At 39.3% G+C, this 16361-nt stretch overlaps 2 protein-coding genes across 3 annotated transcripts in view; both read right to left on the reverse strand.

Annotated features, from left to right (window-relative positions):
- Positions 1-320: 320 nt before the first annotated feature.
- LOC118637708 (ferritin, heavy subunit-like) lies at positions 321-871 on the reverse strand. The gene has a single exon (XM_036273262.1). It carries the CDS (start codon positions 849-851, stop codon positions 321-323), a length of 531 nt encoding a protein of 176 aa, XP_036129155.1. The 5' UTR covers positions 852-871.
- Positions 872-7550: 6679 nt separating this feature from the next.
- FMO5 (flavin containing dimethylaniline monoxygenase 5) overlaps positions 7551-16361 on the reverse strand; it is a 30578-nt gene continuing 21767 nt past the window's right edge. For both annotated transcript variants that reach the window (XM_036272746.1, XM_036272745.1), the window contains exons 7-9: positions 14916-15268; positions 11885-11957; positions 7551-8939 (exon numbers count right to left, since the gene is read on the reverse strand). In XM_036272746.1, the coding sequence (XP_036128639.1) occupies positions 8594-8939; positions 11885-11957; positions 14916-15268 (772 nt within the window). In that variant the 3' untranslated portion in view covers positions 7551-8593. The remainder of the gene's footprint in view (positions 8940-11884; positions 11958-14915; positions 15269-16361) is intronic.

Below are 16361 nucleotides of genomic sequence, written 5' to 3' on the forward strand. Positions count from 1 at the left end.
CTATTTCTTTTTCAATGACCTGTAGTTTTCTGCGAATAGGTTCTTTATTTCTTTGGTTAAGTGTATTCCTAGGTATCTTAATTTATTTAGCCACGATGGTAAATGGGATTGTTTTTTCAGTTTCTCTTTCTGTGAATTCATCATTGGTGTAAAGAATGTCATCAATTTCTTTCTTTTTTTTTTTTTTTTATAATGCAAAAACAGGTTTATTTGTACATACACTAATGAAGGAAAGCCATCTTCTGTCAAATGGAGACAATTAAGATTCTTAAGTAGCTGATTTTGGGACCTACTACAATGGAAGACCTGCTTTGTTGCCTTCAGACGTCTGTCTCTTTACCTGACACTTGAGCATGCTTTTTAAAAGGGTCTTCCTCCTGGGCCTGCTGTTCTAATCTCTTATGATATGCAAGCTGTTGTTCCAGGTAGTTTGTGTTCCTCTTCTGTTTATCCAGGTACTTTCCCATGAAGTGTAAGAGATCGGTTTCCTCGTTGGCAGAAGCCATGGTCTTCAGGTTTTGCAGGAGGTTGGTTAACTTGTTCTCCAACTCCAGAGCAGACTCTAGAGCTTGTATTCCAGTTCCCCAGTTATCTGTGTCAGGCCTCTTTATCACCGGAAGACAGATTTTACTCTCCCGTTTTCTTAGATATCTTAGGAATTGCTTTGCATGTTCCCTCTTCACCTCAGCTTGGTCTTCAAAGAATGTGGCAAAAAGAGGTGCTCCCATGTCTTGGTTGTAATAACAGGCCATAGATAAATAAGCATCACTGATGTGCAGCTCATAAGATGCCACATGATTAATAGCAACCCTACAGTCTTCAGAGAGGAGGTTGTGCCTCGGGGAGGCCATCTCAGCGTCAGAGAAAACCAGGCAGAAGCAGTGCTCGATTTCTTGATGTTAATTTTGTGCCCTGCTACTTTGCCAAATTTATTTATTAAGTCTAGTAGATTTTTGATGGAGTCTTTAGGGTTGTCTATGTATAATATCATGTCATCTACAAATAATGACAGTTTCACTCCCTCCTTTCCAATTTGGATCCCTTTTATTTTTTCTTCCTGTCTGATTGCTGTGGCTAAGAATTCCAGTACTATGTTAAATAAGAGTAGTGAAAGTGGGCAACCTTGTCTTGTTTCTGTTCTTAAGGGAAATGCTTTTAGTTTCTGCCCATTGAGAATAATGTTGGCTGTAGGTCTTTCATATGTGGCCTTTATTATGTTAAGATATGATCCCTCTATTCCCACATTGCTGAGCATTTTTATCAGAAATGGATGCTGGATTTTGTCAAATGCTTTTTCAGCATCTATTGATATGATCATGTGGTTTTTATTCTTCATTTTGTTTATGTGGTGTACCACATTTATTGATTTGCGAATATTGTACCAGCCTTGCATCTCTGCTATGAATCCTATTTGGTCATGGTGAGTAATTTTTTTGATGTATTGCTGGATTCTATTTGCTAGTATTTTGTTCAGGATTTTGGCATCTATGATCATCAGGGATATTGGCCTGTAGTTTTCTTTCTTTGTAGTGTCTTTTTCTGGATTTGGAATTAGAATTATGCTGGCCTCATAAAACGAGTTTGGAAGTCTTCCTTCTTCTTGAATTTTTTGAAATAGTTTGAGGAGAATGGGTATTAGTTCTTTGAATGTTGGTAAAACTCCCCCATGAAGCCATCCGGGCCTGGGCTTTTGTTTGCTGGGAGAGTCTTGATTACCTCTTCAATTTCCTTAATTGTTATTGGTCTGTTCAAGTTTTCTATCTCCTCCCAATCCAGTTTGGGAGACTCTGTGTTTCTAGAAATTTGTCCATTTCACTTAGATTGTCGAATTTGTTGCCATGTAATTGTTCATAGTAGGTGTTAACGATCTTTTGTATTTCTGTGGTGTCTTTTTTTTTTTTTTTTAATCCTCACCTGAGGACATTTTTCCATTTTTTGTTCAGGTAGAGTGGGAGGGAGAGAGAGGAACAGAGAGAGAGAAACATCGATGTGAAGGGACACATCGAGTGGTTGCCACCCGCACAACCGACCAGGGCCGGGGACAAACTGCAACCGAGGTACGTGCCCTTAGCGGGAACCGAACCCAGGTCTCTCAGGACCGCAGGCCGACGCTCTAACCGCTGAGCCAAACCGGCCAGGGTATCTGTGGTGTCTTTTATTTTTGATTTTGTGTATTTGGGTTCTCTCTCTTTGTTTCTTGGTGAGTCTAGCTAAAAGTCTAACAATCTTGTTTATCATTTTGAAAAACCAGCTCTTGGTTTCATTGATCTTTTGAATTGTTTTTTTGGTCTCTATGTCTTTGATTTCTGCTCTGATCTTTACTATTTCCTTCCTTCTACTTGCTCTGGGGTTTTCTTTTTGTTTGCTTTCTAATTCTTTAAGTTGTGAGGTTAGACAGTGAATTAGAAATTTTTTTTTGTTTCTTGAGGTAGACCTGTAGTGCTATGAACTTGCCTTTCAGAACTGCTTTTGCTGCGTCCCATAGATTTTTTGTTGTTGTGTGTTCATTTTCATTGATTTCCAGGAAGTTTTTAATTTCTTTCTTGATCTCCATGGTAACCCATTGATTGTTCAATAACATGCTATTTTGCCTCCATGTGTTCAAATGTCTTTGCATGTTCTTGTTGCAATTGATTTCTAGTTTCATGCCGTTGTGATCTGAGAAGATGCTTGATATGATTTCAATCTTCTTGAACTTGTAGAGATTTAGTTTGTGTCCTATTATGTGGTCTATCTTTGAGAATGTCCCATGTGCACTTGAGAAGAATGTGAATTCTGTAGTTTTGGTGTGTAATTCTCTGTAGATATCTATTAAATCCATTTGGTCTAGTGCTTCATTTAGAGTCTCTGTGTCCTTGCTAATTTTTTGTCTAGAAGATCTATCCAGTGGTGTCAGCGGGGTGTTGAAGTCCCCTGCTATGATTGTATTGCTGTTGATTTCTCCTTTGAAGTCCTCCAGAAGATATTTAATATATTTTGGTGCTCCTATATTGGGTGCATATATGTTTATCAAGGTTATATCTTCCTGTTGGATAGATCCTTTCAATATTATGTAGTGACCTTCTTTGTCTCTGGTTATGGCCCTCATTTTGAAATCTATTTGATCAAATATGGGTATTGCTAGCCCAGCTTTTTTTTCCTTTCCGTTTGCTTGGAAGATTTTTTTCCATCCCTTCACTTTCAACCTATGTGAGTCTTTTGTTGTGAGGTGGGTCTCTTGTAAACAACCTATATGTGAGTCATGCTTTCTTATCCAATTAGCTACTCTGTGTCTTTTAATTGGAGCATTTAGTCCATTTACATTTATGGTGATTATTGATATGTACTTATTTATTGCCATTTTTGTTTAGTTTGGTTCTATTTTTCTTCCTATTTCTTCTACTAATTACAGCAGTCCTTTTAGCATATCTTGCAGTGCTGGTTTGGGGTTAATATATTCCCTTAGCCTTTTTTTTTTGTCTGGAAAGCTCTTTATTTGATCTTATTTTGAATGATAGCCTTGCTGGGTAGAGTAGTCTTGGATTCAGATCCTTGTTTTTCATGACCTTGATTACTTCGTGCCATTCCATTCTGACCTGTAGTGTTTCTTTAGAGATGTCAGCTGATAGCCTTATGGGGTTTCTTTTGTAGGTAACCTATTGCTTATCTCTTGGTGCTTTTAGGATTCTCTCTTTGTCTTTAATTTTTGGCATTTTAATTACTATGTGTCTTGCTGTGGGCTTGTTTGGGTTCTTTTTACTTGGGGCTCTCTGTGCTACTTGAACTTTAATGCCTTCTTCCTTCACCAAATTAGGGAAGTTTTCTGTCACTATTTCTTCAAATATATTCTCTAACCCTTTCTCATTTTCTTCCTCTTCGGGGACTCCTATGATGTGAATATTATTACGTTTCAAGTTGTCCCAGAGTTCTCTTAAGCTGTCTTTTTGTTTTTTAATCATTTTTTCCTTTTGGTTTTCTGATTGGTTGATTTTTTTCTACCCTATCTTCTAATTCACTGATCCAGTCCTCAGCTTCCTCTACTCTGCTGCTTAGACCTTCTAATGTGTTCTTTAGTTCTGATATGTCATTCTTGTTTTTCTCTTGGTGGTTTTTAATTTCCAATTGGTTGATTTTCAACATCTCTATGCCCTTACTGTTGAGCTTCCTCAAGATCATGGCTGTGAATTCTAGCTCTGTTATCTTGCTTAACTGCTCATTTATCTCATCTTTGGTAGAGGTCTCTTGTTCTTTCATTTGGCTTTAGTTTCTGTGTTTCACCATTTTGGCTATCACAGTGGGCTTTGGAGCCTGCCAAATTTTCCCTGTGGGTGTTGGTGTTGTGCTGTTTGTGGCTCCCTCTACTGGGTTTGGATGAGAGACGGAGGACCCATGTTAAATACCATTGTCAAGTCTTACTTTCCTGGTTGGAGTTGCTAGCCCAGGAATGATATAGTTATGCTCTAGCTTTTTGCCTGGAGGCTATCAGTAGGGGTTACTTGAAGAGCCTTGGGTTCTCAGTTGAATGAAAAACTCCCTCAGGTGCTCAGTGTAAGAGGATTTCCCTAGGGTGGGGCAGATGCTGGTTGTTAGTGAGCCTCAATTTGCATTTCAATGGCCCACCTGGGTGGGGTTGAATCTCCAAGGGAGGGGCAGCTGCCTCTCCCCAGAGCCCTGGGAAGGAGTAAATTGGCCGCTGTCCTGTGTGGCTGCAACTCAGCAAAAGCTCTGGGCACTCTCCAAATCCTAAGTGTCCCCACACAGTTCCAGTCCAGTCCACCCTCCCTCTGCTGGAGCCCAAGGTGTGTGGCTGTGGCTATTTTAGCATCTGTCTCGGCTCTGTGCTGTGGAGCCCCTTGGGAGTGTAACCCGAGGGTGCTGCTCACAGCTAAGGCCACTGCTGTCTGTGGGCTCTCAGTCCCCCTCTTGCACCTCCACAATCCTACTAGGATAGAGTCAGTGTCCCTGATGATATGATCTTTGCAAGTTGCTTTTCTGTTGCTTTTTCCCGTCGATTTGTCTTTATTTTAGTTTTAATTCCAGTTTGGTCCTGGGAGACAGTCTGTGTAGCTTCCATTCACTCTGCCGCCATTTTGGAAACTGTTGATGTTAATCTTGATCACCCAGCTGAAGTAGTATTTGTCAGATTTCTCCACTGTAAAATTATTTTTCTCCTTCTCCATGTTGTTTTCTTTGGTAGGAAGTCATTACATACTTTGTTTAAGGCAGAGTATCTACATAAATTATTTGGAATTCTGTGCAGGATATCTGTGTATTCTTCCCCTCTTATTAATTTATTCAATCATTTATATCAATACGGACTCATGGGTATTTTTATATTTTATGTTATAATCCAATACCAGGTAATTTATTTTATTGTTCAAATTGTTACATCTTTGATTACCGGGTCCACCTTCAGTTGACTCCTATGTGTCTTTGACATACCCCAATCAGTTTGTTTTATGAGCACATCCATACTTTTTGGCACTATACAGATGCATTGTATTGTATAATTTAGTTGAGAAAATGATATAACCTTTTAATATAATTACAAAAGCAAGATATGATACATTGATTAATGTTAGTACTTATTTATCTGTTACTATAGGTTTGTACCTTGAATTGTTTTGAGTTCAACTTCCTATTCATATCTTACTTTTAGCTTAGTTTAGAAGTTAACCAATGATTTTTTTTGTAACTTTGCATATTATAAGGAGAATGAGACAGTCAATGAATTTAGAATGAAAAAATTCTTAAGAAAACTAGAGTACTTGTTGCTGATAATTAGGAATTATATTAGGAAAGGATTGTTAATTCAAAAACTTACCCACAAGATGAGGTAAATTTATATGTTGAAAGAAAGAAATAAAAAATAGCAAGCAACCTTCATTTACTTTTGAACTAATCTGCAGATTAAAAGATACTAGGTCCATTTTAATAGATTATAAATCCCCAGCATCATAAGGATTAGGGAAGGAAAAAGGCCTAAGGAGTAATATTGGTTGTCAGTTCTCTGATTCTCAAGAGGCATTTCCATAGGTACATTAGGCCAAAGGACAGGAAATTGTCCAAATAGTTATATGATTAGGAAGAAGTTGTAGTCTCACATTTCTGGTTCTCTTATGTATATTTATATTGGGAAAGATAATAATTTATAATGTTCTTTCAGTTTTTTGAGTTTATCATTTTGCTGAGTAATAGGCATCAATTCCAAAATGTATTGCACAACAGCTATTTTATTTATTTATTTATTTATTTATTTATTTATTTATTCCAGCTGTTTATTCTGTTTTTTAAAAACCTGAAAATAGCCCTGGCTGGTTTGGCTCAGTGGTTAGAGCATCGGCCTGCGGTCCAGAGAGACCTGGGTTCGGTTCCTGCTAAGGGCATGTACCTTGGCTGCAGTTTGTCCCCGGCCCTGGTTGGTCATGTGGGTGGCAGCCACTTGATGTGTCCCTTTCACGTCAATGTTTCTCTCTCTCTCTGTCTTCCTCTCTCTTCTTCCCGCTCTATCTGAAGAAAAAATTGAACAATGTCCTCAGGTGAGGATAAAAATAATAAAAAATTACAAATAAAAATAAAAAATCTGAAAATAGTAGATAAAATGAGAGAACATGCAGAATCCTCCTCATAGGTCCAGGAAGCAGTGTGAAATGAAGAGATGGCGAAGTCCCCACAGATTCAGACATTAAGTTTAACATGGACACTGCCAGTCTTTCTACATCAGAATCATCGCTTAGGAATTAGAATTCTGGTGAGGGTCTCCATCTGGTGGTTATACTCCTCTAGGACTAGCCAAGGTGAGACAGTGTCTTCCGCAAATAAACCTTCCTGTGAATTGCCGTCCTCCCTTTTGAAGCTCCAGTCTCCATCCTCTTCCTTAGCCCAGGATGTCATATATGGCTCAATTGCCTGACTGCCTTTGGGACTCATATTTTTATGGGGCTCTCATACATATGAAATTAAATGTTTTCTCCTGTTACTCTGTCTCTTTTGTCAGTTGAATTGTTGGACCAGCCAAAGAACACATTCTGTGCTGGTTGCGTCTCTCTGTTAGGTGGCTCTTCTTTGCACAGTGGCTCAGATTCGGGCACCTTTCATCTAGCTCAATACTTGTCTTTGTCTTTGGAGCTTTCTGCACTCAGGGATAACATGGGAAGGGGAGTTGGGGTACCACACAAGGGACGGGTTCCCACAACAGCTATTTATGAACATATACCTGCTAGTATATACAGTACCTTAATTCATAAAACCAAGTGTGCCTGACAGCTAACACTTAATTAACTTCTCTGTGAGATAAAAACACAACAACACTTCTACAGATGAGAAAACAGAATCAACGGTGACACTGGGACATAAGTCAGGGTCCTCTGTTTTTCAGAACTACACTGTATGATATAAGGAAAAACTGTTATAAGCAGAATGCCCTTATATTTATTTTTTCTTTACAATTAAATTTTTGGGGTGACATTGGTTAATAAAATTACATAGATTTCAAGTGTACAATTCTATGATACAGCATCTGTATATTGCATTGTGTGCCCACCACCCGAAGTCAAATTTCTCCCATCACCATATATTTGACCCCTTTTACTCTTTGCTACCTGCCCACCTCCTTTCCCTCTGAATGTCCCTATATGTTAATAGCAATTCTAATTTAATACAAAAATAACCTCTTCAAATTTTACTTATTTTACAAATTTTATTTATTAGTTAGACTTTATATGTAAGAAGGATTGGAGGGGAGAAAGCACGAGTGCGGGGCGGGGAGGGGGGGAGTAAGTAAAATCACATTTGTGGGCCACACTACAACAGTAGACAGCTACTTAGCATATTTCCTAAGGTAAAGGTCTTGTTGGATTCTAATATGAGAACTAAGAGATCAAAAAAGATAGGACAGCTGATTTAAAATCTCAAGTTCTTCAACCATGTTGAGTCTTCTGACAAATGCTAGATTATTAGAATGACCCATGAGCCTAGAAAGTTGAAGGTAGTTTCTTCATTGAGATAATAAAGACCTTTTGCTGGGGAAAAGAGTTGAAATGGCCAAGTATCAGATATACTAGTGAATAGCTAGTGAGACAAAATGTTTATGTATATGTCTTAGGTATATACAACTGTTACAAGACCATTACTTCTCTCATCCCACAGGAAAAATACAGTACTATTACAATATTATTTTATTACAATATTAAAAACAAAAGATTGAGCTTCTAATAAAAAAATCCCATCAGAAGTCAATTTCTTATACAGATACTGACTTATGTTCCCCACCATAATATGTGATAACAACAAACATTTATTAAGCATCTATCATGTGTTAAGAACTCTGGTAAGGATATAAAGAGATGAATAAGATATTATCTGAGCTCATAGTCTAGGGATTGCCAGAAAGAAAACATGATGGGTCATAAGAAGAAGGAAGATAAGTCAATATGAATGAAAAGCTGGAATTTCACTGTAGGGAAAAGAGGAAAGAAGATTATTGCTTTGGAAAGAGAATTACAAGTAGATTTCTGGGCAGTGTGAAACTAAGAGTTGTTCAATCTTGTCAGATTCTGAAGGCATCTCTAGATCCAGCTCCCAAAAGAAAACTGGGGCAATGACAATGGAACAGCTAAAAATAGGTCATAATTATAGCAAAGAGAACAATGGCCAGCATAAACCTGCCTATTGTTATTGTTGAAGTCATGGAATTGCTGCTTTCAACTACTCTTGTCATCATAGGCTTCCTGATACGATCATCTGTGGTGAGGATAGCTTTTCGAGCTCCATCCCACTTTCCAGGACCCTGTAGACGATACTGGACTGGAGTACAGGGTCCCAACAATAACTGTAATGCCAATTTGGGGTCGGTGAAGGCCAGAGACAGCAAATTGGGCCTGACACCCACCAGATCAGCAAGCTCTTCCATCACATCGAAATAGTCTCCCTGAATAGTATGGCGCTGGCTCTCCACATACCTGTAGCAGAGAAGACAAAAGCCATGGTTTATCAACAATTTAATCAGTTGATCAGTCAATTAATCAGTGCTTTCTAAATATCTGTTATTGGCTCAATATTGGTCTAGGAGCTATGGAAAACAGAGAAGAAAGAAAAACAGTATCTCTGTCCTTAAGAATTTTATAATCTATTAGAGGAGATAAGATAGATATACACGAAACATAGAATATAAGACTTTTGGCAAGTCATGTGGTTTCAGACTGCTAAATAGAAATGTAGAAGAGGGTAGTTAAAATAGAGCTGTAATAAGTCCTTGAAGGGTGTAGAAGATATAGATAAACTGAGAAAAAAGAGGAAAGTATTACAAGTCAGGGGAATAGCAGAGTGAAGGAATAAAGCAGAAACAAGTGTAGAATGTGAGTATAAAATATCTGTAGGTGCTACCTACAGTACAGGAGGAGTGCTGTGGAAAACAGGGTGGATATAGAGAGGTAAGTATAGCAGATCCAGATACAGAGGACTCTGATTTTATTGGAAAGAGAATCCATTACAAAAATTCTCAGGTTTGGGACCTTCAACTGTTTTATGAAGGCAGTGGTAGTGGGGTCCACAGAGCATGACTTTGGAGGGCCAATGTTAATTCTGAATCTTGAAAGGAGGGGAAAGGATGACTTATTCCACAAGAGGAAGCGACCCTCCAAATGGAGCCAGATGGAATGATTACACTGAGTGCAAATTTGAAAAGCTCAAAGGACCTGGCTGGTGTGGTTCAGTGGTTGAGCATCGACCCATGCACCAAGAGGTCGCTGGTTCAATTCCCTGTCAGGGCATATGCCCAGGTTGTGGGCCCAAACCCCAGTGAGGGGCATGCAGGAGGCAGCCAATGGATATTCTCTCTCATCGATGTTTCTGTCTCTCTCTCCCTCTCCCTTCCTCTCTCTCTAAAATCAATAAAGAAAAAAAATATATATATATACATATAATTTATATATATACACACATATATATGTATATATATAAAGAAAAGCTAAAAGGGCTTTTTAGAGGGAAAATGTGATAATGACGATGCCTGTGTGGAAGGAGTGAGATTTAGAGAGCTAGCTGGTAACTTTCTTTTTCTGACTTTCTATAATTAAAACAAAACTAAGAGCAGTGGGACAGAAAGCAAGTAAGAGAAAAAGCCAAGTCAGATTTTGAAGTTAGATGGGCGTTTTAAAAGAATCCAAAAACAAAGACAGGAAAAAATAGTAGAAAATAAATTTGAGGTAGAACCGATGAAATGAAATGCCACAGGAACGGACAGATTCTGGAGCTCAGAAGAGAAGAAGACAGGAAAGAAGGCGAGAGCTCTCCCTTATGGATGTTACGTTGGCTTAAAGGTTTATAAATATGCATTTAACCTATAGTACTGGGTCACAAGCTGTAGTATTCCAGAAGCTTTCACAAAGAGATTCACTAGTATCTGCCTTGTAGGGTTATTATGAGGAATAAATAAACTCATACATATAAACCATTTAGTGTACATAGTGGGCCCTCAAATAAAGGGTAAATTATATCCTTAGGGACTGCTCAGTCAGGTGGCCAGACAAAAATAAGTCAAAGTATAGGGAAGAGAAAAGTTGAAATAGGATATTTTAGTGCCAGAAACACAAGGAAAGAAAGCACTCGAAGAAGGATGAGATGTTTAAAAGTGTCAAACGCAGAGAGGAAGGAAAAGGAAGTTGGTCATGGGTAACCTTCAGGAGAGCAGTAGTAGGATTACAACGCAGGGACCTTCAGAGGGAGAAAGGGTGAGGATTTAGAGCATATAATGCAGAATATTTATTGCAGTAGTTTGGCAGTGAAAGGAAAGGAAAACAGAGTACCTGGAAAAGGTAGCAAGGTTAAATAAAAACTCCCTTTCTCCTCCTCCAAGGTAGGGAAGAGTTATGTAGTATAACCAATTGAAGAAAACCACGTCTTTAGGCCTGGAATGAATATACCTCTGACTTTAAACATGATTTTAGGAACTTACCATCAATTTCCACTTTGTCCAAATAAAAATCAACCAGTGAATAAGCTCAGTTCTGAAATTCAGATTGCTAAATTACTGTGTCCACCAAAGCACCATGCAGCTGGCTGATGCTCCCACCTTTCCAAATCACACAGACTATTCATACCCTGAGCCACTGTGATCTGAGTGTGCTGTCACATGACAGCCACAAAGTGGCCTCTGCAGATTTCTAAACCTACTTGGAAATTTGGAACTTGACCATATCTACTGCTCAATTGTTACTCATTTTTTTCTCTGGCAGCGTGACCAGTCCTTTAAGTAATCATTACAAAAACCATCTGCCTGATTTTCAATCCATGAGCTTTTTCCTACTTGGCTTTTCTTTTAAGCCCTCAACAGGATTGTAATATATATTTTTTTCTTTATTGATTTTTTTCTTTATCCTTACCCGAGGACATTTTTCCATTTTTTGTTCAGATAGAGTGGGAGGGAGAAAGGGAGAGAGGGAGAGAGAGAGAGAGAGAGAGAAACATCGACATGAAAGGGACACATCGAGTGGCTGCCACCCGCATGACCCAACCAGGGCTGGGGACAGACCACAACTGAGGTATGTGCACATAGCGGGAACCTAACCCGGGTCTCTATGGACCACAGGCCGATGCCCTAACCACTAAGCCAAACCGGCCAGGGCTCTTTATTGATTTTTTAGAGAGAGAGAGAAGAAGGGAGAGGAAGAGAGAGATAGCAACATCAATCCCTCAACAGGATGTTAAACACTTTCCTTAGCTTGTCTCTCCCATCCATATCCAAACCACTTGGTACTATTGCTTCATCCTATGGTCACAAACTTTTATTACTTTTCCTTCAATATACAATCTAAATCCTTAAACTAACACAATGAAGATAAATATAGTACAATGTTGTTATTAAGTAAAAAGATTAAGCACATACTTTCCTGGGAGAATTTCTCACCTTTTTTGCATCTTCTCTTTCTCCTTAATTATTTCTGTCATCATTTCATTTTGTGAGGGCAATGTCTTTAGCCCTAAAGAGAAAAAACAAAAATGTAAGAGTAAAGCTATCTCAGTAGGAACAATAATCCTATTAACAGTTACTATGTTATGGAGAATTCAAAGAAACAAGGGTAGTTTTCTGTACTCAAGGAGGTTCCACTTTCACTTGATCACCTTATCCTACCACCACCACAATATAATGATATTAACAGCAGTGGCTTTCTCTATTCCACTTTGTCTTTGGAAGGTATTTCTCCTAATTCTGCCTTCCAACCAATACCGGATTCCTCCCTAACATAATTCTTTCTTTCTTTCTTTCCTTCCTTCCTTCCTTCCTTCCTTCCTTCCTTCCTTCCTTCCTTCCTTCCTTCCTTTCTTTCTTTCTTTCTTTCTTCCTTTCTTTCTCTCTTCCTTTCCTTTCCTTTCCTTCCTTCCTTCCTTCCTTCCTTCCTTCCTTCCTTCCTTCCTTCCTTCCTTCCTTCCTTCCTTTCCTTCTTCCCTTCCTTCCCTCCCTCCCTCCCTCCCTCCCTCCCTCCCTCCCTCCCTCCCTCCCTCCCTTCCTTCCTTCCTTCCTTCCTTCCTTCCTTCCTTCCTTCCTTCCTTCCTTCCTTCCTTCCTTCCTCTTTCTTTCCTTTCTTTCTCTCTCTTTCTCTCTTTCTTTCTCTCTTTCTGTCTCTTTCTCTCTCTCTCTTTCTCTTTCTTAAATTGAAAAGATAAACGGGTTCAGTGTAGAAGTGGTAAATGGTGAAGAAGTAACTAGTAAGATAAGGGTTAGTTTGACCAGGTTTGTTTGTACAGATTTCCCAGCCCCAAATTCCCTGTTTCTGGTGATAAGAATGTTTTCCTTCCTCTTGGTACAGTGAGGATACCATTCACGTGGGAGTTTTGTGAAGTATTTCAGAGAAGAAGGGCAAGAACAGAGGGTCAGAGTGATCTTCCTGCTTTTGCCTGTTTTTCAAATTCCTTCAACTGCAGATATTCAATATGCCATGGTGCCATATTTTAGAGTAGCAGGTCCTGAACCTCATTATAACCAACAGTGTTCCCATTCCTTATGTCCTTGCCAATGCCTATTATCTATTATTCGAATTCTTTTTTATGTTTTTATTGATTTTTAGAGAGAGAGAAAAGGAGAGGGAGAGAGAGAGAGAAACATCGATGAGAGAGAAACATCAATGGCTTGCCTCCTGCATGTCCCCTGTAAAGATTGACCCTGAAACCTAGGCATATACTCTGCCCAGGAAATGAACTGGTGACCTCTTGGTGCATGGGTGGAGGCTCATTCACTGAGCCACACCGGCTGGGAATATTTTACTAATTCTTTTTTGTTATCTTCACCTGAGGACATTTTTACATTTATCTTCAGACTGGGAGGGAGAGAGGAAGAGAGAGAGAGAAACATTGATGTGAGAGAGACACGTTGACTGGTTGCCACCCACACAACTCCAACAGGGACCGAGGATGAAGTGCAGCCAAGATACATGCCCTTAGTGGGAACCGAACCCGGGACTCTTTGGTCCGCGGGCCAATGCTCTAACTGCTGAGCCAAACTGACCAGGGCTCTTTAAAAAGTTTTTAAAATTATTATTATTATTTTTAATCCTCACCCGAGAACATTTTTCCATTTTTTGTTTAGATAGAGTGGGAGGAAGAGAGAGAGAGAGAAACATCGAGGTGAAAGGGACACATCAAGTAGCTGCCTCCCGCACGACCCAACCAGGGACGGGGACAAACTGCAACCGAGGTACATGCCCTTAGCGGGAAATGAACAGGGGTCTCTCTGGACTACAAGCTGACACTCTAACCGCTGAGCCAAACCACCCAGGGCAAAAATTTTTTTTAATTATTATTTTTTGTTATAGATATCCTTTTTTCCCCATTGACATCCTCCACTCCGCTCCTGTTCACCCCCCGCCCCAGAATTGTTGAGTGCGTCCATTGGTTATGCATATATGCATATAAGTTCTTTGGTTTATCTCTTCCCGCTCTCCCACCCCACCTCCCTCTGAGGTTTGTCAGTCTGTTCCCTACTTTCATGTCTCTGGGTCTATTTTGTTCATCAGCTTATTTTATTATATTCCTCAAATAAGTGCGATCATGTGATAATTTGTCTTTCTCCAACTGGCTTATTTCGCTTAGCATAATACTCGCCAGGTCCCTCCATGTCGTCTCAAAGGGTAAAAGACCTTTCTTCCTTACAGCTGCATAATGATTCCCTTGTGTACATGTACCACAGCTTTTTATCCACTCATCTTGTTTCTCCTTTTAATGCACTCCAGTTGCACTTTTAAAGCATATCTTTGGCTGTACTCCGACCAGTTTAGAGAACAACTGTAAGTTCTAGGAATTATAATTTTTTAATAATTCTAGATATAAGGAAGCCCTTTGAAAGCCACATCATTCTGCTGACTCACATTGAGCCGACTATCCCAAACCCTGAAGTTTTTTTTCTCAAGGCTACGTTTTCCTAGAAGTGAGAATTTGAGAGGTTGAATCTTACATACTGTCTCAGCTATTTAAAAGCAAGAGCATACCCTTTGCATCCATGCAACAGCATGGATGGACCTGGAAAGTACTATGTTAAGTAAAATATGCCAGTCAGAAAAAGGCAAATACCATATGATCCCATTACTATGTGGAATCTAATGAACAAAATGGAACCAGAAGCATGGATACATGGGACAGACTGACTGATGCCCAACAGGAGGGAGGTGGGGGTGACTGGATAAAGAAGGTGAAGGGATTAGCTAAAGAAATATATGCATATCCCATGGACACTGACAATAATATGGTGAGGGCCAAGGAGGGGGAGGCAGGGGTGAGTGGAATGGGCAAAGGGTGGGGAAATATTGTGTCAACATTAAAATTTTTAAATAAAAAATAAACAGAATAAAAGAGAGAGAAAAAATAAATAAAAATAAAAGCAAGAACATAAACATAATTAAACATACCAGTGAGTAATTAAGTAGTCAACTTGCATAGTTACTTACCTTTAAATACTTGAGTGGCCCAGCGACCCTGGAGTTCTGAAATGGGCATAATTGCACCCAAGGGCTGGACCAAGCCTATAATTGCAAGAGTTGGCTTTTCCAAGTTAGGAGGAAAGACCCTTTTATACAGGGATACCTTGTTTTTTACTACTTTGACAGAATCTTCTAGGAAAGGAAAAGCAAAGGTATAGCCTGTGGCAAAGATAACAGCATCGATGTCATTCTCTCTGGAGCCATCTTCAAATATGGCAGCTGTCTCTGTGAATTCCTTCACATTTCCTTTCACCTTCACCAAGCCAGAAATGATACGATTTGGCAGGTCATCATTCACTGTTGGATGCTGACTCAGAGCTCTGTGAGTGGTGATCAAAACCAAAAAGAAGGAGAAATGGGGGCAGGGAGAAAGAGAGAAATCAGTAACATGTAAAATCCTACTTTGATGGAGGTGGTTAAACAATATGCCAATGGTCTCTCTCTTGGTCTATCCTTGGAGTTTGGGAAAGGTCCAATGTACACTGGCACTGATCAGGATCTCAGAGCAGAAGTTGGACCCTGGATGGCACTGAAAGGACAGATGTTGGGGAAGTGAAGGAGGAATGGTTTTACTTGGAGAGTGCATGTATGGTTTCTCAAGGAATAGTAATGTTCTCAGTGATATAATAAGGCCACAGGCCAGGAGTTTTTATCCATATGGCAAGAGCTATAGAGAACTGGACTATCAGCATTCTGCTGAGTCTCATTTCCAGTTTCAAAGACCCAAGGGCTAGGCCATCATTTTCCAAATTGTATAATAAATTACATATGCATAGTAACTTATAGTTATAAATTGATTTTACATACACTAATTTAGTTGAGTCTCACACAAACCCAATGAGTAAAGCAGAACAGCTGTCATTATCCAGGTTTTATTGACGAGGAAACTGAGGTTTAAAGAAGTTAAGTGGCTTGCCCAAGGTGACACAGCCTAGGATTTTAGAATTTATATCAAAATGGTTTTCTATGAAATTTCTTGGGATCCTCTGGGCCTGGTAAGTAGTGTTCCCTAAGGATAGCATAGGATAAGGGTGCCAAAAAATAAGCAGGGTTTTCAGTGTCTTGGAACTTTCTAAAAAGCAGTCTGAACCCCTGGCTCTGAGAATTCTCACCCATCTTGTTCAGACAGAGCTGACCTAGCCTCAGGAACATACTGTTTAAGTAACTATTACTGGTTTGTTGCATTTAGTAATGCTTTGACTTTTAGGTACAGATTTTGTTCTTATTCCTACCTCATGATTTCATCTTTTTCTCCCAACATTCTTGTTTTCACTAACAGTACCACCATCCACATAATTACCTAAGCCACAAAACAGTGCATCTTACATCTGGTCACCAAGTCTTTTCCTTTTCTCTTCGTAACATCCCCAGAATAGTTAAATCTATTTTCCATCTCACCTGGACTCTTATAGT

This window comes from Molossus molossus, unplaced genomic scaffold, assembly GCF_014108415.1.
Source record: "Molossus molossus isolate mMolMol1 unplaced genomic scaffold, mMolMol1.p scaffold_m16_p_20, whole genome shotgun sequence".
Taxonomy (NCBI): Eukaryota; Metazoa; Chordata; class Mammalia; order Chiroptera; family Molossidae; genus Molossus; species Molossus molossus.